General features: G+C 37.6%; 2 protein-coding genes across 3 annotated transcripts in view; one reads left to right on the forward strand and one right to left on the reverse strand.

Annotated features, from left to right (window-relative positions):
• Nucleotides 1-21,918, forward strand: part of LOC100882786 (uncharacterized) — a 275,505-nt gene that overhangs the window by 90,071 nt on the left and 163,516 nt on the right. The window lies entirely within an intron of this gene.
• Nucleotides 1,687-3,845, reverse strand: LOC105663523 (uncharacterized). Its single transcript, XM_012293027.2, has 3 exons — nt 2,992-3,845; nt 2,637-2,873; nt 1,687-2,502 (listed from the first exon to the last, which is right to left on the reverse strand). Exons 1-3 carry the CDS (start codon nt 3,072-3,074, stop codon nt 2,496-2,498), a joined length of 327 nt encoding a protein of 108 aa, XP_012148417.1. The 5' UTR covers nt 3,075-3,845; the 3' UTR covers nt 1,687-2,495.

The following is a 21,918-nucleotide window of genomic DNA, read 5'->3' on the forward strand; positions in this document are numbered from 1 at the left end:
ACTGAGGCACGCTGCCAAGTGCACCATGAATCAGGGCTGTTTGGACATTTATTGTGCTGTAAATTTTTGTCTGTGAAGTTATAGTGAAAATGCGTTGTCCATATAGCGCTTTTCAAATTTTGTATCGAATCACAGTTTCTTCTTATAGCCAGGCCGTAATAAATCGTTAATTGATCAATCAGTTTGCCAGTAAGTTTGCCTTTGCCAGAAAGAGTTTTTTTTCTTATTGTTTTACTGGCCTTGGTTTTTTTTTTTTTCAACAGTTTTGTTGACTAAATCGCGTAGGCGGGTGCCCATCCTCTTTTGTACATGTCCTACGCATTCTTTTTTGTTTATTACAAAATTTTTACCATAAGGTTCCGCATTGATAATTCTGGAATATGTTTTAGAGTCCCCGTCACCAATATAATTTCTGTATCTTAGGCTGTATTTTTCGAAAGAGCGTCGAAATATTGCAACGATTGATGCGACTTTCATACTACCAGCTGATCCTTGATGATTGGCGCTACATTCGTTTTTTTCAAAATGATCTTCTTGCCACTTTTCAAACTCTGCTGTATTCAGTTTGTTTTCCACGCTTCACAAAACTTGCAATACGAGCATTTTACAAAAACATCTAAGACTTTTCCGGAATAATAACCAATTAACGTAGACACACCGTATAAGGACGAATATTCGCAATTTTTCCAAATGCCATCACCTTTCACGACGCACCCCAGTAGCTGGGGGTCGTCGAGGCTCTCCGTAACCGATGCGATGGGGCGTATGGTCGCAGTTTACCCATAACCAATTTGTATGAGCGATCTGTCGGTTGGCGATCCGTCGCTCCCTGGATTTCGTAAATTATCAGTGAAATTTTCGGTACGGGCCTAGGAACTTTGGCATTAATTTCGCGGCGATATTATTTTCTGCCAACAATAACGTTTGATTATAGCGCAACACTAGATCACCTACATGTACACGGTACTGTTCGTCCCTACGTCTCAAGTTGTAGCGAGATGCTTGCTTACCTACCGCTTCGTCGAGGTTTCTCACTACCCAGTCTGAATCAATTTTAACTATTACAAGGTTATCCTCTCGTTAGATGCCTTAAACCCACCAGCAGATCTCTCGTCTTTCGATAAATATGTACGCTTAGGCATTTTCTTCCAATAGAAGCCACTTTCGTCGGCATTATAACCTTGGTCAGCTGTATATCCGCCTTCTTCAATTATCTTCGGAAGTTCTCCTTTAAATTTGCGAGCACTTTCGTAATTAGCTGAAGCGCGCTCTCCTTGAATTTGAATATTATGCAAGGAAAATCTTTTTCGAAACCTTTCAAACCAGCCATTACTATTGATAAATTTTGATTTTGGCTCGTCGGAAGAAACAGTTTCCAATTCCTTTAAATGAGTAAAAACTTGTTGGGCTTCTGCTTTTATTAAGCAACTATTTATAGGAATATTATTTCGATTGCAATCTTCTATCCAAATCATCAAACATTTTTCTGTTTTTGGTATTAATGAATCTTTTACACGTGAAGATTTACTTAAGGTTTGCAACGATCTAGAGATTACAGCACTTCTAATTTTACTTCCATTTTGTTTAAAATGTTGGTTTCTTACTATTATTTAACTGATCCAAAATATCAATTTTTTGTTGTAGAGAAATAAATTTCCTGTTTAATTTAGGTTTTATTTTCTTTGCACTTGTCATGGTCGAGAAATAAATATTTTATTTAAAATAAAAATTATAAAAATGAAATCTCTACACCTTTTAGTAGATATAATCAATATTCTTACAATTCAAAAACTATGTACACAAATTGAATAAAATAATTTAATTTAATTTTATAAGAACACAATTGACACAATGTGCAAACGTACGCGAAATTGATTGTGAACTGTCAAATTATAAATTTCACAGAAATATAACGTGGGGAATCCTCGCGTTACATGGGGAGAAACACGTGTTATATGAGGGACATGAAATCGTGTTGTATGAAAACGCGTTATAAGAGTATCGTGTTATAGAGGGGATTACTGTATATTTTTTAACTACACAGTGCTTATTGCCGCACAGAAGACAGATGACTTTATCATTAATATGCGCGAAGAAGATTTCTTCCCATACCTTATCGAAATATTGTTTAGAGGAGTGTCCCTCTCCGATTTTGATAATATTTTCCGCTATTTGAAATACAAGTTTCTATACGTTTTACAAATTCGTTCTCCACGTTGTCCATAATTTCGCACGGAATATTTACGCATGCATTGTGTATTCTATTTTTTAAGTCGGTTATATTGTTTATCGGCGTTTTATAAATCTCTTGTTTAATGTAACCACACAAGAAGAAATCGCACGAGGTTAAATCAGGCGGTGGCCAAGAAATTGGTCCACCACGGCCTATCTATTTGTCGTTGTGAATACTTTACGCAGCCACTCCCTGATTTCTTTTGCGTAATGTGGAGGAGCTCCGTCCTGCTGGTACCACATGTTCTTCCTATCCTGGAGATTCAATTCCTACAAAATAGGAAATAAAAAATTGTTTAAATTGAATGTGCGGTAATCGAATTTTGAAAGTAATACAGTCCGTAAATTTTTCTATTGAAAATTCCACACCACACCATGACGCTTGCTTTAAATTGGTTATTTACTTGTCTTTTCCAATGTGGATTTTCTGACGACCACATTCGTGCATTTTGATGACATATTTGCCCGTTGGTAGTAAATATACATTCATCTGTGAAAAATACATTTGGAACAAAAGTTCGGTTGTCTGCCAATTTACCCGCAAACCACAATGCAAATTGTGGAGGCTAATTTGAGTTGCACATGATAATTCTTCCACAGTTGCAGATGCACGAATCTCTGCTGTTGTCCTCCGCTTAGGCCTTAAATATAAGTAATAATTAAATTAAATAACCTTAAGTATAAATAAGTAAATAAAGAGATAATCAGGTATTGAAATAATAAAGTGAGAATAATAAATATCTACGCGACCATACGTACCTATCACTGCAAGATGCGAATTCTATATTGGGACGACCATTTTTACTTGTCAGTGTACTTGAGAATCGTGCACATGCATGCATACAGGTCGTTTGGGTCGTCCATTTTCATAGATCGCAGCGTCCTGGCTACGGTTTCGTCCCGCACTCCAAAAATAACCATATCGATGATTTTTTTATCACCCAGTTCCAAATTCAATCGCCACATCGTATTAATCTTTTGGAAACAACAGTCCCCTAGTGAGTGCCCTGGTTTCGCCTCGTACAAATCCGCATCCTGAAGCATCTTTTTTTTTCTCGGGGGTCGAAACCATCGCCAAGTTGGTGTGCCTCAGCCCGAGTGCGGAGCATTCGCCTCTCGGCATCTCTTCCGCACCCGGCGTTGGATGGCCGACTGGGGACTAAAGGTTAATTAGGTTAGGCCCCTCTACCTTTCGCAACACGGGCTTGGGACCGGCTATGGCGGTAGCCCCCTGAAAGGGTACGTCTTGCATCTGTGGGAGCGCAGAAGGGGCCGCCCCCCAGGGGGTGTTAGGTTAAGTAAATAAATAATTTAAATTAAATATTTACAAAACTAGCCTATATGGAGCGACAAATAATTAATAAATAGGTCCAACACGCACACACCATCATTCCATGCTTATACGCGCACATACAAATGACAATGTCCCACATATTTGTTACCATGCATCCTTAATTACTAATTATTTCCCCCCCCCCCCCCCCCTCTAGTTGTGTCTCCACCACTAGTTCGGGTTCGTCTATTTTTTATATCTATTTACAAAGATCTAATCTTAAAATACAGTCGTTATATAATTCAAAAACATCTGGACCACAGGTCTCTAAATTGTTATAATTATATATATAATCAACTTATATCTAGGTCATAAATTCTACTAATATATATTAGAAGAGCAAAAAACATTTACACTATTAATTTTTTTTTCCCACTAAGACTTTCTATAGTAATAATAATAATTTGTTGGGGCTTTACAGGTCCCTCTATTCCATTTCCAATTACGTCTCCCTGCTACGTGTGTTGTATCGTTAATTAGATCATCCCCATTCTATTTAGTGGGGATTCGCTACCATCGAAGACCTCTAATTTGTTTAAAATAGCTGTTCCCATGTCTTCATGCATTATTATAAATTCTTCCTGCAATAATAGAGAAGAAAAAACCGTAAAAACTATATACCATCTCATAAAGTAATAAATGTATACTAATATAACTAAATATTTCTTAATTGCTACGTTGTTTAGTCCTTTTCTTCGATAATGGTACTGATAGCATATAAATTGGGTCATTATAATTGTTATGTATGCTAAAATCCTGAAGCATCTTGGAGAATGGCATTGTCCGTCGGAACTGCGCCACTAACAACACCTTCGTCTCCACCCAAGTGGTAGCTACTTGGGTACGCGTATCGTACCACTGTCCGTACCATAATAGGTATGGGCCTGCAATACCGGGGAGAGGATGGTGTTGGATTTTGCTAAATTACTTTTTTGCTAACAGAAGAAATTAATTGTAACGGGACAAATGAGCTTTGAAATATATGTGAATCGGAATCGGTTTTTCTTAAAAATCCTTGTTTATATTGCGTTTGTTGGGACCCATCGCACCCCCATTTACTAATTAATTCTAACGACTTCATATCGCTGTCGTTATTTAAATTGTTCAATGTATTTTGTAAATATAATAATAGACGGACAGCTGTATGGTTTAATAAATCTTGCAGGTTTACCTCGGCATTAGTTTCGTTTATCGTGAACGCTTCGCGATTAGGATAACAATCCTTTGTGTTTTCTTTGTTTTCTTGCATTATGTCAAATCATTTTTGCCAGGTGATTAATGTTATTCCAAATGAGTCTGGAGTTTGTACCGAAGTATTCGCTGACATTTTGATACTTAATCGTACACAAGTTATCGTTAAATAATTAACATTCAGAATATGCAAAAATGACTTCCGATTATACCTTTGAAGCAGCATTTCACAGACGATTTTTCGATTTTCCATTTGCCTGACATTCAATTGATGTGGCATCCATCTTCCCATCCTTTGAATTTTCCCCATTGCTCCTAATCGGTCGCTAATCGTTTCTTGGGCCACATTTAACGCTTCTACCAATTTTTTTTGAGTTTGGGTTGGGTCTTCATCCAATAACTCCTGCAGTTTCGCATCTTCAAACTTTTTCGGTCTACCAGAACGTTCTTTGTCTTGCACATCGAAATCACTGCTTTTGAATTTTCGAAACCACGCTTCACATGTTTTTATGGTTAGAGTATACTCACCATAAGTTTCTACCAGCAAACGATGACTTTCAGCGGCTTTTTTCTTTTGGTTAAATGAAAAAAGTAATGCGTGCCACAAATGCACGTTTTCAGGCACGAAACTTGACATTTTCGAAGACGTATAAATCTATGACGGTTTTACTTTTGCAAAATATAATATATGTAGCTTTGAAGCATGATGTCAGATTTTATTAACCATATCCTCCGTAGTCACCTCAATTGGACGGCCTGGGCGCTCTTCATCAAAAACGGATGTTCGGTCTCGCTTGAATTCATTAAACCAATATCTGATGGTAGTCATCGAAGGTGCATGGTCCTTACAAAACGACATGCAACTTCACTTTGATTTCCTCATACGTCTTCCTATCCAAAAGAAGAAATCAAATCACTGATCGGTATTGCTCTTTCTCCATGATTGCAAATAAACACGAACTGGATGACTTTCAACAGCTGTCAAAACAAAACTACGCGATAAATCTGTCTGAAATTTTGACAGTCATTGTTGTAATGATGGTACTACATGTTGGCATACAAATTTTGCGTCAGTGGTGCCATATGCCGGCAAACATGGGTACTTATGATACAGCCCTCGTATCTAATACATCTTCCATTAGTGAATCTTTCTCCCAATATACTTTTTCGACATTTTTAATATGATATAATAATTCTTTCAATTTTCCTCGGTCATTGCGTTTATAGTATCATTTAGTGATGATTTTAATGCCTCGTTGCTTAATGTTGATATGTTTTTCTCCCATAGTGTACGTTTAATTTGAGCCCATACTAATTATATCGGGTTTAAGTCGTACATGTATGGGGGCAATCTTAACACATTATGTCCATGCAATTTTAATATTTCGTCAGCTTTAAATTGTCTGTCTTGTGGTTTATTTTTGCTTATTAAATCATACAATTCGAATTTTCGCATACTTTCTGCGTGCGTTACATTATTTGTCAACAGCCATTCGATCATTTGGTTTTCCGTTGCATTTTTGGTTGGGACTTTGTTAAGTTCTAAAAAATGGTATGGCGCGTTATCCATTATAACGACGGAATTACTTATTAAATTAGGCATTAATTTTTGTATTAGCCATTTTTCAAAATTTTCTGAATTCATCTGTCCATGATAATCTCCTGTTGTACTATTAGCTTTAAAAATTAATTCGGCTCCATTCGCGAATCCATTTTCTCCTTCAGCGTGAATAATTATATATTGATGAGAAGAGCTGGTATTTTTTTAAACACCTAACATATTTCATATTGCCAGCACTTTCCAAAACATAGGGAATTGTCGACCCATGTTTCGTCGACATATACAATATTTTTGTTTTGTCTTCTATAATAGTCGATCCCCTTTAAATATTTTCCCCTTCACGTGACAATATTTGGCCTTTCTATTAGTATCTTACGAAAATTACTACTTTTCCTCCACTTGTAGCCCATGTTCTTCAGCAATCTATGTAGACTGTGTAATTCCCATGGAAAAACTATCTCTTCTTTTATTGCTGCCAGTAGCATGGGCTCACTTTGTACAATCTTCTTTTCACTAGAAAAACTGTAAATAACATTTTTTATAATATTTTGTGAAGAATGTGAGAATACTAAAATTTATATACATACTTATAAATAGTTTCTTCTTGCTTGACGTTTATTTACTTCTTTTTCTTCACTCTTCAACTGCCAACAATAGTCCGCTAACATGGAAGATACATCTTTTCCAAGTTAGCGTTCTTCTATAACACTAATGTCTTAATGAAATCGTTCACCATGCTCATCACTCACGTTTCCCAGGTTTTTAGGAAAAAAGTCTAAATAAGAGTGTAAAAAATGCATTTTTAGTGACATGTTACACCCCATTTCTTTACAGACGTAAAGCAATTGCTCAACAATTTGTACGTAATTTGTTGAACGGTGCAACCCAAGAAAATTTTCACAATTGTTTTTAAACACTATCCACACATCCTTTCCTAATGGTGACAAACGGTTTTCAAATTCTTCATCTTTAAATTCTTCTTCTTCTTATTATATAAATTTAATTCTTCATCTTCATCTTTAAAAATCAATTAATTGCGTATTTGTGGTCCCATAAAAATGCCTTCCCATGTTTCATCGACATATACAATATCATCCGTCGGAACTGCCAGTGATCAGAAGCAGCAATGTCCGACGAATACGGCGGATACAGTAAAATATCCCACTTGAGCGTTACCAAATAGGTTTTCACGACTTCTGCGACGTGAGGCCAAGCGTTGTCATGCAAAAGAATAACTGAGTCATGTCTTTGCTCGTATTCAGGCCGTTTTTCTTGTAATGCACGGCTCAAATGAATTAATTGCAGCCTATATCTATCGCCCGTTATGGAATCGTCAGGTTGTAGCCACTCATAGTACACAACACCCTTTTGGTCCCACCAGATACAGAGCATGACCTTTGAACCATGAATATTTGGCTTCGGTGTTGATATTGTTGTCGATAATAACGATTGACCAGGCATAGCGTAGTATTTTTTCTTCTTAGGGTTATCATAGAATATCCATTTTTCATCTCCAGTAACAATCCGATGTAAAAACCCCTTTCTTTGTTGCCTTTGTACCAGCTGCTCGCAAGCGACAAATCGCCTTTCAACGTCTTTTGGCTTCAGTTCATGAGGCACTCAATTGCCTTACTTTTGAATAATTCCCATGGACTTTAATCGTACGGAAACTGCTTGTTGACACTCTCAATGATTTTGCAAGCTCCTCTTGCGTTTGACTAGGATCTTCATCGAGTAAATGCCTCGAAGTCTGAAGAGAGCTGATTGTGTTTTAAAATCCTGCTAGAAAATAAATTTATCAAAAATAAGGGGGATCGTAATTTGTAGTGATTAATCTACATAATTTTCGCAATAGTGAAATTCTATAAAAAAGTGTTTAAAACATAAATGTTCTTTACCAAGAACATTTAAATGCTACCACATCCTCACAACGATTGCATATTATAGTATCTAATTTTGTACAACAAAACACCACTGGATTTTCGAATTCCTCCGGTCGGTTGTCTGTATAGCTAGAACGATATCAAGAATATTGAAATAAATGTTTATACCGTGGTGCTGATAATTGGTTGTGGATTATTGATTGTAATTTCAAGACGTTGTCCCTTGCATATAAATTAATATTAATCTGTAGAGTAATTGCTGTGTCAGAAATTTTTTGAGCGAAGTTTTTCCAAATACGGAATCCGTATACATCCAGTGATTGAACGAGAGGTGTAGTATTTTTTGGGATTTGCAGCACTTCCAATTGTTTTCCATTTGGTGCTTTGTTTTCGATAATTTCTTTATCATAGCCATTTAATGAGTCTAAAAGTAAAATTGTATTTTCTGGAATGTGTAGGAAAAATATTGATGTTATCCAGGTCCAAAATAACTTCTTCGTCAATTTACTTCCTTCAATACTATGAAAAGAGGTGACAATAATTGACCGTCAGTAGAAATTGTTGTTTCGATTGTATAACTATGGGTGGTTGCTGTCATGGACTGTACTAAAACACCTGTTTCTTTTTCCCCCCTGATGTGATAATGTTCTGCCAGAGTGCATTACAAATTAAAACCACTCTGGCCAGCATTAAAAATGTTACTTGCGGGTGACTTTCAAAATACTGCCGCGCGTGTGCTACAAAATTTTCGGCTGATGTATTTATATCATTTAAATTATTACTATAATGCCGCGTAATAAGTTTCGTTGTTTTTCGGGATACTATATTATATGAATGTTTAAATAACCAATATGAGGATTCTTGAAAACCTTCTAAATTAACCTCTTCAGACCTGAATTTTTTGTCGTTTAGGAAAAAATTATTTTTATACTAAAATTAACTTAATTCATGTGAATGAAAGCAACAATATACTTTTTACAAAAATATTTACTCATTTATATATAATTTTTAAATGTACATTTTAATGGACATATGGTCCTTATTCAAAATTTGTAGCATAGGAGATCTTGAGTGATATTTGTATAAAAAAGAATTTTCTTAATATATTATACATAATTTATTATTATATTATAAATAATTGCTTTTGAATAAGCAGTTATATACGAGGTGCGATCATTGAGTTCCCGGACTGTGTCTGCTGTGACCAAACGGTGCACACAATTGACATGCGCTCGTAGAATATATGAATAACAATCTTCAAGACAAATGCCACAAAGTTTGGAAGCGATATGTTCATTAAATCGTGTGTTATACAATTTTATAGTAGCATACGCGCGCGCTCCGCTGCGAAATTACGATGAACTCCAAATTGGAACAAAGAGCTAACATTAAATTCCGTGTGAGACTCGGAAAATCGGCGACCGAAACGCACGCAATGTTAAAACAGGCTTACGGGAATGAAGCAATGGGTTGGACGAGCTGTTTTGAGTGGCATTCGCGATTCAAAAATGGCAGGACATCTTTGGAAGACGACGAGAGATCCGGGCGGCCACTCACGTGCAACACTTCCGAAAACGTGGAAAAAATTCGGAAAATTGTGCATGAAGATCGACGCATCACCATCAAACAAATTTTCGATATCATGATGATGTCATTTGGGGAGGTACAAATGATCTTGACCTCAATTTTGAACATGCACCGCATTGCTGCGAAATTCGTTCCCAGACTTCTGTCGCGAGAAAAAAAAGACCACCGGCTACAAATTTGTCAAGATTTGCGGCAGCAGTGTTTGGATGACTCGGAACTCTTATCAAGGATCATTACCGGTGATGAAAGTTGGATCTACGGGTACGATCCTGACAAGGGACCATCCTGAAGTGATAATTTCCGATTTTGATGAAACTTGGATATAATGTAGTACTCGAAAAAATATTCGACACGTATTTTTTTTTAGCTGCCATCATTCATGTTAAGGGGGTGAAAATAGCCCTCAAAGTGGGGGACGAGAATCACGTTTTGTAGAATATCTCGGGAACCAGTAGAGCTAGATGGATGGTTTAAATTGCAAAGTTGTGTATTTTTTAATGCGGAATCCAACTGTGCAAATGGATTTTAAAAAATCGCATTTGTTTAAATAATATATTAAAAAATGACACTTTTTTGTTAATTTTTCTATTTAAACGTTGTTGTATCCTCTCGTAATTTTTTATATGAAACGTATAAGAGTAAGTATAAAATACGGATAAAATGGAATTTTCATTTTTACATTGTAAATATAGTTAACGAAGTTGTATTTTTATCGTACCTTTGCGGGACGCAGCTTCAAATGCATATAATCAAGTATGTAAATACTTGGAGAAATGTCAGAGAAATGTAAATATTTGAGAATAGATAAAAATCGATCACGTTTCATCGCGTTTTTTATACGAGCGTTTGTATATATGTCATTTTGAGACCAATACAATCTAATTTTTGGTACATGTACTATACCCATAATTAGCAAGATGCCAATAAAAATATTTATTTCAGTTTTTGTAATAGACTTCCAGGCCTGTTGATGACTTCTGCTGCTACATGCAGAATTATTGATGCGTTATGTAGCGTATTTATTTGTTTCTTCAACGATTATTTATAGTATGTCATCCGTGACGAATAATTTATATAACGGAACAGGATCGTTGCAGTCCGTGCTGTGAATTAAAAATTGTTTTTCCGCATACTCATTCATTTGTAAATGTCTTTCTGTTATTTTCTTCCATTCATTATCACCATCATCACCCTTTGAATTGGATTCGAAATCTTCTTCTTCCAACGAATAGTCATTCAGTTCGTTAGCTAATTGTTCACTATCCTTGTTTGCCTCATCTGAAGAGCTCGAAACTATTTTAATAAATTTTTGATAAAGCAAGCAATGACCTCACCCCTGGAGCCCAGCCTGTCAGCCTTAAGGATGGTGAAGCCATTTAAATGCAATTGCTTGTTCGGTTGGAGAAATGTTTCAGTGAGCAAGATTATATCTTTTTGAACAGAGAGAATAGGAAGCTCAAAAGATTTGGGAATAATTCTTCTACAATTCCAAAGGAGTAAATTTATGGACTAAGTCATCACTACTTCTTTTTGGGATTGACCTTATACTGTATAAGAGAATTGAGACTCTTGACAGAGGAAGAAGATGAAAGAGAAGTCGTAGAGGAAGTTTTCGTTTAAGTAGAAACCTATGGAGATAGGGAAGCGTTGGGGGGACTGTGAGTGAGTACTTTGCTAACGGAAGAACGAAATGAAATGTTAAGATCAATTTTTGAACTAGGAACAATTGGAGAAGGGGTGGAAGGAACAGAAGTGACTTCGCCTGTCAAACAAGCATTGTCTAGACTTGAAGCCTTAGCGTTTCTTTTGACCGGAGATAAGGAAGAAATGCAATCACTTAAGCAATCACTGCTAGTTGATGCAATAGTTTTATGAGTAACAGAAGAACTTAATGGCACACTTCCTTCAGAAGAAGCAGCGTTACCACTGAGGAAATTTGAATTGGACCAAACTGAGAGAGGAGCAGGCCTTTGTTGCCCTCCAAAAGCCTTCAAAGATAACACGCTGCTCTGAGAGGCAGCTTGAAGAGGAGGAAAGTGCTCTGGTGTTAGGGGGGAAGCCTTGGAAATATGGCTAGAAGACTGGGAACATTTGGAGACAAAGTGCCGTGCCTCCCAGAAACTTACATTCGCATAAGCCATTTGTTTAGAAATTTCGTGTTGAGTTTGAAACTCTTTACACGTATGATCGAAAGTTCTATGATTTCCCTTGCAGTGGAGACACTTCACCTCATCCTTATTAGGGCAGTCTTCTTTGCAATGGTCCGCAGATCTGCAAACCCTGCAGACTTGAGCACTCCTACAGTGCTTACTGGAGTGTCCATAGCGGAAGCAGTTGAAACACGTCCTCGGTGACTCAACATAGACTTCGACTGGTACCACCACCAGGTTGTAAACTTTAATGGAATTCGGCAGCACCGTTCCCCCAAAGGTAAGTAAAATGGTTCCGAAGGAATCCACTCCACTTGCTTAGTTTCTGGATTAAGCTGCCTTCTGTTTAATCTTCTGCGGTTGATGATTTTGCAAGGTGAAACAGATTTAACTATTAAGTTCTGTAGGTCGTGATCTACACTGATCTGCTTAATTAGACCTCTTCTTTGGACCCTGAATCTTGGGATCAGTGGATTAAGCCTTTTTAGAGTTCGGTCGTTTTAAACTTCACCCCAAATCTTCCATAGCCTTGATGCTTAATTTCAAATTGAACTGATAATCCTGGCAACGTTTAATAAATTTTGAGAATTTCTCATTTTCTTTCTCTGCTTTTTAAGGTTCAGAGAAACATAAGCAGGCCTCTTGTGTCCAGGCAGGTATAAGGTAACATTCGGATCTGCGACAGCGGAGCTATTTTCCAACTGTCTATCATCCTTCCTTTTTGGCGTTGATTCCACGTCCATCACAGTCTTTCTTTTTTGGGCAGTGCTACCGCTCCTACCCTTTACCTTAGTGGCGTCGATTGGGACGCCATGATGGCGTCCTCCATAACTTGGGTCCTCGGGACCCAAGCTATAGCGGTGGAAAGTCCTTCGCTCACCTCTATAACTTCTTACTACCGAAATTAAGTGTTCAATATATTGTAAGCAAGACGAACAGGACCTCACTAATAAACGGCACCAAGTAAAATTTAAAGAAAACTGGAAACTCAAAAAACTATCTTCACGGAGTGATTAACGTACCATTCCTGCATTTCATGGACGCCGTCAAATCATAACATTGCATACTTAAGTCTAGCAACATCTGTCAGAAAAATCGGTACTGCGCTCGGAGCTCGCATCTGACGAATCAGTTGTTATAATACAGGGTGCGGCAGAGAAACGTACCATATTTTAAATCGATACGGCGCCACCTATCAGATAGCTAGCGAAACGACCTTATGCTCGTTAAAAAGAGAAAGAAAGCACATTTTTTTGGTATATTCATTTATTCGTGTAGTTTTAAAAATTACATCACTTAAATGATGACCGCGATTTTCGATACAATTCTGCAGCCGTAAAACGAAATTATCGTAAACTTTTTCCAACATGGTCGTCGGAATAGCCGCCGAATGACGCCGAATCTCAGTCTTGAGGGCCTCCAAGTCTCGAGGTTTGGTTTCGTATACTTTTGACTTCAGATATCCCCATAAAAAAAAATCGCAAACATAAAGATCGGGCGAGCGCGACGGCCAGACAACTTCGGCGCCTCTCGAAATTAAGCGGTTACCAAACATTCGTCTTAACAAAGTCATCGTTTCTCTGGCCGTATGACAAGTCGCTCCGTCCTGCTGGAACCAGGTACGCGATAATTTCCTCCTCCGCGCGAGTTCGGGGCGAATGAAGTCTTGCAACAGCTGTTTGTAACGGTCGCCGTTGACGGTTCCGTTGAAAAAGTAGGGACCGATCATACCCCACGCCGCTACTCCTATCCATGCGGTGACTTTAGGCGAATGAAGGGGCTTCTCATGAATGATGCGCGGATTCTTGTCGCTCCAGTAACGAAGATTTTGTTTGTTAACGTCGCCGTTTAGGTGAAAATGCGCTTCGTCTGTAATCATGATCGCGTTCAGTGGAATTGCATTCGACTCGAGTTTCTGTAACATCGTTTCGCTGAACGCGATTCTCGCGGCATGATCGGCGGGGAGGAGTTGTTGCGTATACAGAATTTTATACGGATGATAATTTAAATCCTCGTGGAGTATTCGTCTTACCGTTCGGTCAGACACATTCAGATTTTTTGCCTCGGAAATTTTTGACCCATAGCTTCAATGTTTTTGGCGTGAAAATCTCCTTTTTACCGGTTAAAGAAAAACGTTTTCGAAAGTCGCGAACCGTTAGAATGTAGGAATCGTTATGGCGAAAATACGACTCAACCGCATATGCGCGCTGTTCGACAGACCAGTCAGCCATGGCGATCAACTGTGCTAATGAATAAAATAGGCATCCGTCCTCTTTCAAATGAGCATCGGGTTGTTTCGCTAACTTACCGATAGGTGGCGCTGTATCATTTTAAAATATGGTAGGTATCTCTGTCGCACCCTGTATATTGCCTTTATGTCTGTACTTTCAGTTTTCTTAGTTTTGTTGCGTTTTGTTTTAAATTTCGATATTGCTGGGTCACAATTCACTATGAGTAAATTTAATAAATCTTTGTTGCTGTTTTCTCTCGAATTTTTGCGAGTATGATGTTCTCGCATGTATCTAATATTTTTGTGTCGTGCTTCTATGACTTCTTCTGACAATTTTCCTATGGGTCTTATGGAATTTGAAATTATGTCTATTCCGTGGACTAAAAGTTTGTACAATGTCACGTACATACAATACCACTTATAATTTTCTAAGTATATTGTATGTGTTTCTATTATTAATTTTTTGAACTCGATTTCATTAATTTTTTTGCCACTTGCAATAACAGAAAGACTGATTCCTAATTTATAAATTAAATCGTAATTAATTCCCGTTATAGCACTTGTTGTTAGGTTATTAAAAAATCTACGGGCAGTATTTCCATCGTTTGTTGTTCCATATCCAGGTTTTGGTATATCAACTAACAGTCCCATTTGTTACTTAAACTGATCCTGAATTCTTCTTTTATTTTCAGAAAAAAGTTTCTTGGTTTCTTCTTCTCTTACTTGCCATATTTTAAAGGGTAATTTATACCCTATATGCAATAAATTTTCGAAGCACCTAATCCATAAGTGCAGAGGTGACAATCCGTACTTGTACATGCTTACTTTGCATGTTTTATTGTACACAGCCTCAGTATCTATTTCTTTGGGTGTGTAGCCGCAAATATAACATACTTGTGATGATATTATATCCGCCAATATTATGTTGCAAATGCTTCCTTCTATCATGGTTAGTAGCTACATCATAAAAAACTGTTACTTTTATATTATTGTGAACGTGGATTAGTTACACCTTGTTTGACTCTAAACTAATTAAGTTCATGGCCCTTTTTGTCAGAGCACAAATCGGCACCCAAAACCTGATCGCTTAATTGGGGAGCCTGCGTCAGCTGGCTACTAGAGCTGCCCAACGATGCAAGAATCAAATGACCGACATGTTACCAACAGGATTGCAAATTAAAATGACTTGGCTTTATTTATTTATTAAAGTTATCGAAACGCCACCCAAGAGACACGGGCTTCAGAGACCAAGCCGCTTAATAATGGGGAGTCTGCGTTATCTGGCTGCTAAACTACCCAGAGCGAACTCCGAGAATTTGACGGTGAGTTAGTAACTCAGAAAAATAAGAAATATATGTGAGTGACTGGAGAGTTCTTGTTTGATGTCTGAGTCCTTTCTGGGGCTGAGCATAGCACTCTCCTTACGAAGTTTCAGATACAAGACCGTTTGAACGGGGAGCCTGCGTTAGCCGGCTACCAGAATTACCCAACGATCTAATATCCAAATGGCTGATAGCCGCTGTTTAGTCAAAACTAAGAATCTTGTAGGCTCTTACAAGTTAAAACTGCTCTAGTTCGTCGCTTCCTAAGAAGTCCGGCACGTATTACTTCAAAGATTGTTCTACCTTCACAGCCTCTACTGCACGCCCTTTTATACCCAGAGAATCATGGGGTTTTCCCGCTCAAAAAGTAGTTATTATTTTATTACGTTTTATTTAGTAGCAAATATGCATATTAGTTCGATTAATAAAAATACGCTTTGATTTATTATTAATTAGTTTTTCACCAATTTTTTTAAATCGGAGTTTTTATGATTTTTAGATACGCGAATTATAAGTGTTTCACTAGAAGAAGTAATTAATTATAAACAGTACATAAAATAATAACTAAAAATATAACGCAATTTATAATGGGTTAATAATTAATAATATATATAATATAAATATCTGAATGATAATTTATAATAACTTGGTTTCAAAGTATATCTGCTGTTTCTTCCTAACTAACGCTTGCGCCATCGATCGGTGATCTACTCTCACAATGTTGCACGCGTGAGCTACCCCATACCATTACCACGCGAATTTTTATGGTGCAGTCGGTAATAGAATAGAAAGACATGTACGGATTAGGATGTTTCCCCCGTGGATGAGTCTCCTGTCCTCAAGAGACATTCATTGTAGCGCTGGATGGTACATTTGCAGCATCCGCAAGTCCCTGGTTCATTTCGCGGGGATGTTGTTCCTTTTTGCTGATGTTTTTATACTCTTCCCATGGTGGGCTTGGTACGTCTATCGTTGTCAATATCCACGAGTTTTGTGCCTATGCACCGTTATTTGGGGTCTCCTGCGTCTTCTTATTTTTGGGACAATGAGATTATGTTATGCACATATATTTTTATATCTATTTTTTATGTACCTGTTCGGTTAACTTCTGCATTTTGGTTTTTAATTTCCACAAGAATACTTTTTTGCCAGCTCGGCGCGCCATCTTTCTTTTTGCTAATATAACCGCTTATTGCTACGTTTTACTTATATATGGGAGGGGTAGGGGGGAATATGTACATCTATGTATTTTTAGGTTAATAAATGTTTATTAAAAAAAATATAGAGACTATATATATATGTATATATATATACAGGTATAAATATAAATTTTGAAAACAGTTTGTTCTCTTGGCAAAGTCAAGGTCACCTTGGGTTTTTTAAATAGGAACATACAATTTTTTTTATTCATAGCTTTAGAGGACATCGAGACGAATTCAAAACATATATTACATTATATTTTTATTAACCTATTACTCGATTTACAGAAGTGGAAATGTGAAGTAAAAGACTGGAATATTATGTGATGGAAGGCGGCATATGTTACATTTTGAACATGTAATTAAATAAAGTGTATTTTTCTTATATTCTAGTCGCGTGTTTACATTCAGTGATCTCTTTGGAACCAAATAATGGTTACCCTACCAAAGTCAAAATCTAAGTACTTTACATTTTTCCACTTCTGTAAATCGAGTAATATGTTAATAAAAATATAATGTAATATATGTTTCGAATTCGTCTCGATGTCCTCTATAGCTATGAATAAAAAAAATATATGTTCCTATTTAAGAAACCCAAGGTGACCTTGACTTTGCCAACAGAACAAACTGTTTTCAAAATTTGCTTTACTAATATCTATTGTGCACTTCATACCCTGCAAATTTTATTGTAAACTTTTTTTCGTAAGGTGGCTGCAAGTGGGAGAAAAATCGTGAGTAGCGTTACAGGTAATACCCTGTATATATATATTTTTTTCCTTTTTTTTCCTTCTTTTTTTCCCTTATTTTAGTGCTACCGACAAGCTGCCGTTTTCGTACGTCATTGATGACAGTTCGATTACTCTCCAGTCATCGGTGGATTGGAGCATTACGCCGTTATCGAAAATTTCCTCTTCTTCTCTATTGTGTTGCGTTATGCGGTTTCTACACTCGGTGCAGGCGATGACTGGTTGGAGGCTGCTGACGATCTGTTTACAGCCCGTGCATCGCACCATCTCCCTCGCACATTCCGCATCACGTGGTGGTGGACCCCTGTATGCCACCATCGTGTTCTTTTTTCGGGCCTGGTTTTCATCTCGCAGACCCCATATATGCGTTGTGATCGAAGGTTGTATTTATAACTAAATACTAATTCCTCATCTTGTACGCATATGACGTTGGCAATTCTACTCCATTTTTCAGACATTTTCCTTCTTTTTTTTCTCTTCTTTTTCTCTTCTTATAGCACCTGTTGAGGCGTCGTAACTCAAACCTCGTGTCTGAGTCACGTTGTTCATGTAAAAAAGGACAGGAGTCATTAAAATAAAAAACAACAATAGTTTTGGGTGTAAACCCCGAGGAAAAAGACCTTGCGGCCAAAAAACCTCGTGAAAATCGTGTATTTAACTCTTTTGTGTAAGTGTGAGATGTGTGCGTGCAACTAGGGTGATTGCGCAAAGCGCAAACCCGAAACGGGTCATAAGAATGACCGCGTGCAGAGTCAGAGAGAGTGCGATTGACGCACCCCTCTACGGGCCTTACGGCCGCGTGTGTATAGTCAGAGAGAGCACGATGTACGTACCTCTCTACGGGTCTTGCGACCGTGTGTGTGTAGTCAGAGAGAGTACGATGTACGTACCCCTCTACGGGTCTTGCGACCGCGTGTGTGTAGTCAGAGAGAGTACGATGAACGTACCCCTCTACGGGTCTTACGACCGCGTGTTTTTGTTTTGTAAATGTTTTTAGGCGGTATGATACCTTATATACCTGATAACTGAACGGTGTTAGAATTCGTTGCAAAATATATCAATGACTTTTTAAACTGAATTTGAGAAAGCAGAACCACTAGGGCGTAACGCACAAAAAGAACTGACACGCGTGCATCGCGCGTAGCTAAACCTCGGTCCTTTTTTCCCCCTCTCCTAGGCGTTGGCGTTGCATCGCCCAGGAAGTGGCGCTAAAATATATTTTCGATGCGTTCAGCTAAAGAACCTCAGGAGAGGCTAGCATAGCCGCGCGGATTTGAAATATTTCCGCGTAACAGCACCCGTGTAGCCCGTACCTTGGCTTTTGCAACAATGAATTTATTTTGAATACAATGAATTTTACTTTGTTGCGCATGCGCATTTGGCTCGCATCCTGCGTTCTTAAAGCCGAATATTCCTTATTATCGATTCGTGATCCTTGACTGGTACGTACGCCCTCTTGATACGGTTCTTATGTACTTATTCTTTTTTGGATTCTCCCCAATGTTTCTAGATATTATATGCGGGCCAGAGTATTCTCTCTCTAGTTTATTTTATCGTGGTGAATTGAGTAAAAAAACGTTTTCGCCGGTTTGGTAATGTACGGGTCGTATTTTCTTGTCGTAATTTGCGGTCGGTAATAGAATAGGACAAGATTTACGGATTAGAATGTTCCTAATTTATCAACAGGGTTGCTTGGATGTTCCCGGGAACGTTACATATCCGTTTAACCAAAAGTGAGCTTTATCCGTAAATATAATTTGTTTTTCATTGAGTTCCTTACTTTCAAACATATCGGTTATCACATTACAAAATTCAGCTCATTTTTCCATCGTTTTCTCCGTCAGCAAATGATGTGTAGTGATTTTGTAGAGATGCAGTTTAATGACGTATCTCATAATCTTTTGGAGAGTTTCTCACTTCAAAATTTCCAGAACGAAAGCGAGCACACCAATGCTGACACTGGCGTTCAGTAAGGCAGTCCTCACCATAAACTTCACATATTTCTTCCGAGCTTGCACCGCACTTTTGCCCTTTTGGAAGTAAAACAATAAAATATGCCGATAATGCTCTCTTTGATTGTCCATTTTCAACTTAATTTTTAACCAACTTGTTTTTTTACTAATGACGCTTAGTTTTTGACTAAAGATAGTCTAAAGTCTAATCTTTAAAATAGAGTATAATAATGTAAGCCACGCAATCACTACTCCATGAAATATGCAGTTCACGCCATGTATGAGAAAAAAACGACATTAATTATCGAACAACCCAATAGTTTTTGTTAACTGTAAATCGCGCACTGAATCGTTTAAATCTGCTTGGGTGTTGAGGTGCATATTTTTTCGTTTTGAAAATTTGTCCTGAGCTTCATCAAACGTACTTGTGCTTGAACTTGAAGCAGTAATAGCAATTTCTCTTTTTGAAAGTTTGGGAGAATCTTCGACGTCCAGAGTTTCGATAACTGAAGTCGGAGCTTCGTCTTTTGAATGTATTGGTCGTATAGCCGACGAAACAGTTGGATAGGATATATATTTTCTGGTTTTAAAACTATATCCAGCTATGTCAGTGACACAAAAATAACAATCACTTATGTGATTTGTCGGTTCTTTCCAAACCATTGCTATGTCGAATGGCATATTTTTTTTGCATTTCTCATATAACGACATAATCCCACACTGCACCTGCTGCAAATGACATGAGATGCTCAATCTTTATCTTCATCGCCAAGTTGACATTTAAAATACTGTTGATAGGCATGCTTTATAGATTCTGTAATGTTTCTTGCAGAATTTTTAAACACCACTTCACCACACACATAACAAAATTTATTTGGGTAATTAACACAAGCACGGGACATTGCTATTTACATTAAACTATTATATTAATTTTACTAAAGTAGAATTACTACTAAATTATAAAATGGTACTAAAGATAATAACAATAAAATCACCACACGCTAAATAATACGCTGAATATTAGGTTGAGGAAAAAGAAATGCCGTAAATGTCGCCTTTCGCTACTTATGCTTAACAATATGGTTGAAGGTTTTGAAAGAGACTGTGGCACAAATAAAACCTTCTGTAAAAGAGCTCTGGGATGACTGAAACCGACGGTACAGAAGTCTAATAGATAAGTGTGCATGTTTACACAAGCTGAGTTAGATGAGACCACTTATATCGCGAAGAGAAAGAAACTTTTAGGACATCCTAATACGTTGATCTTCGAAGAAATAGGTAGCCACACATTGCGTAGATGTGTCATAAATAGGAGCACATTCGGGGAAGTGCCACATAAATGATCTGCAACTAACTGCATTTGATGTAACGCTTCTAGAAACATATTCCGTGGAACGAAAGGCATTGTCATAGCCATTGAGAGAATTACTTTTAATAAGAAAAAAATACATGGGTAACGTTAACACTTATACCGTACGTGATTAAAATGAAAGCAACAGCTATGTGGTAACAGCAAGAAATTGTGCTTGCACCTCTTCCATAACAGCTTTCTCGTAATCGCACATGACAATTTCTAAGCTATCTTGCAATCGCGGAACAAGAGACACTATTTTTTTCTATATTGCTTTGTGTATTGATGAAGTACGAGATTCGCATAGAACAAAAATGTAGCAATTCCCTGTAAATTGACATCTGTTTTTAGTTTGATAGCATAAAGATATCTTTAACAAAAACTACCAGTAGTAGTATACTGCGTAATTGTAACGTATGAATTAATTATTGACATCTCCATTCCCCAAAAGAATAGTTTCTGCCACCACTTAAGTGATATCCTCAAAAAGCAATACGGAGCGCTAAGAGATAAAAACATTGGGTTCCGCAGCGGAGCCTACGGAGTTACGGAACAAATGACGGATGACTCCGTAGCGGGGCCAACGGAGCGCTCGGGGTTAAAACTGTTTTATGGTCGGTCTTTAGGTCCTGAGTCCTGGGCGATCCCACGACTACTAACATGCCGGTTACCTTCGATTATCTCTGTGATTTTATCATTTTTCAGACGGGCCTGTCTGTGCGGGGTGTATTTTTAACATCAAAAACACCTGAACAGAATCGACGAAACCAAAATTGCACGTAATTAGCTGTTACAGTATCGGGAGCCATCGAACGAAAAGATAATGGATTTCTTTTTCCCCTTATCATTTACAATGACCGAATATTTTAAACAATTATAATAGTAACTGCGCATCACGCCGTTCAGTTATTCTGTTACACCAAGCCAGTAGACAGGGCGACTGCCGCGCCGCGCCAACAGTGAGCACCACTGACAGCGGCGCGTGTTTTGCCGAACTATTTTTATTATAAAAACAAAACAAAACTGATTTTGTAACTTTGTTTGGTGCTTTCTTCTGTAGAAATGTCTACTCGATTATGTATGATGGCTAGATTTTCGCCTAGGCCCATAGTTTTTAAAATAAATTGAAAAATATCAGAAGAAACATTGATGTGTTTTGGGCGTCTGTGCGGATCGGTTGC

This window comes from Megachile rotundata, chromosome 3, assembly GCF_050947335.1.
Source record: "Megachile rotundata isolate GNS110a chromosome 3, iyMegRotu1, whole genome shotgun sequence".
Lineage (NCBI taxonomy): Eukaryota > Metazoa > Arthropoda > Insecta > Hymenoptera > Megachilidae > Megachile > Megachile rotundata.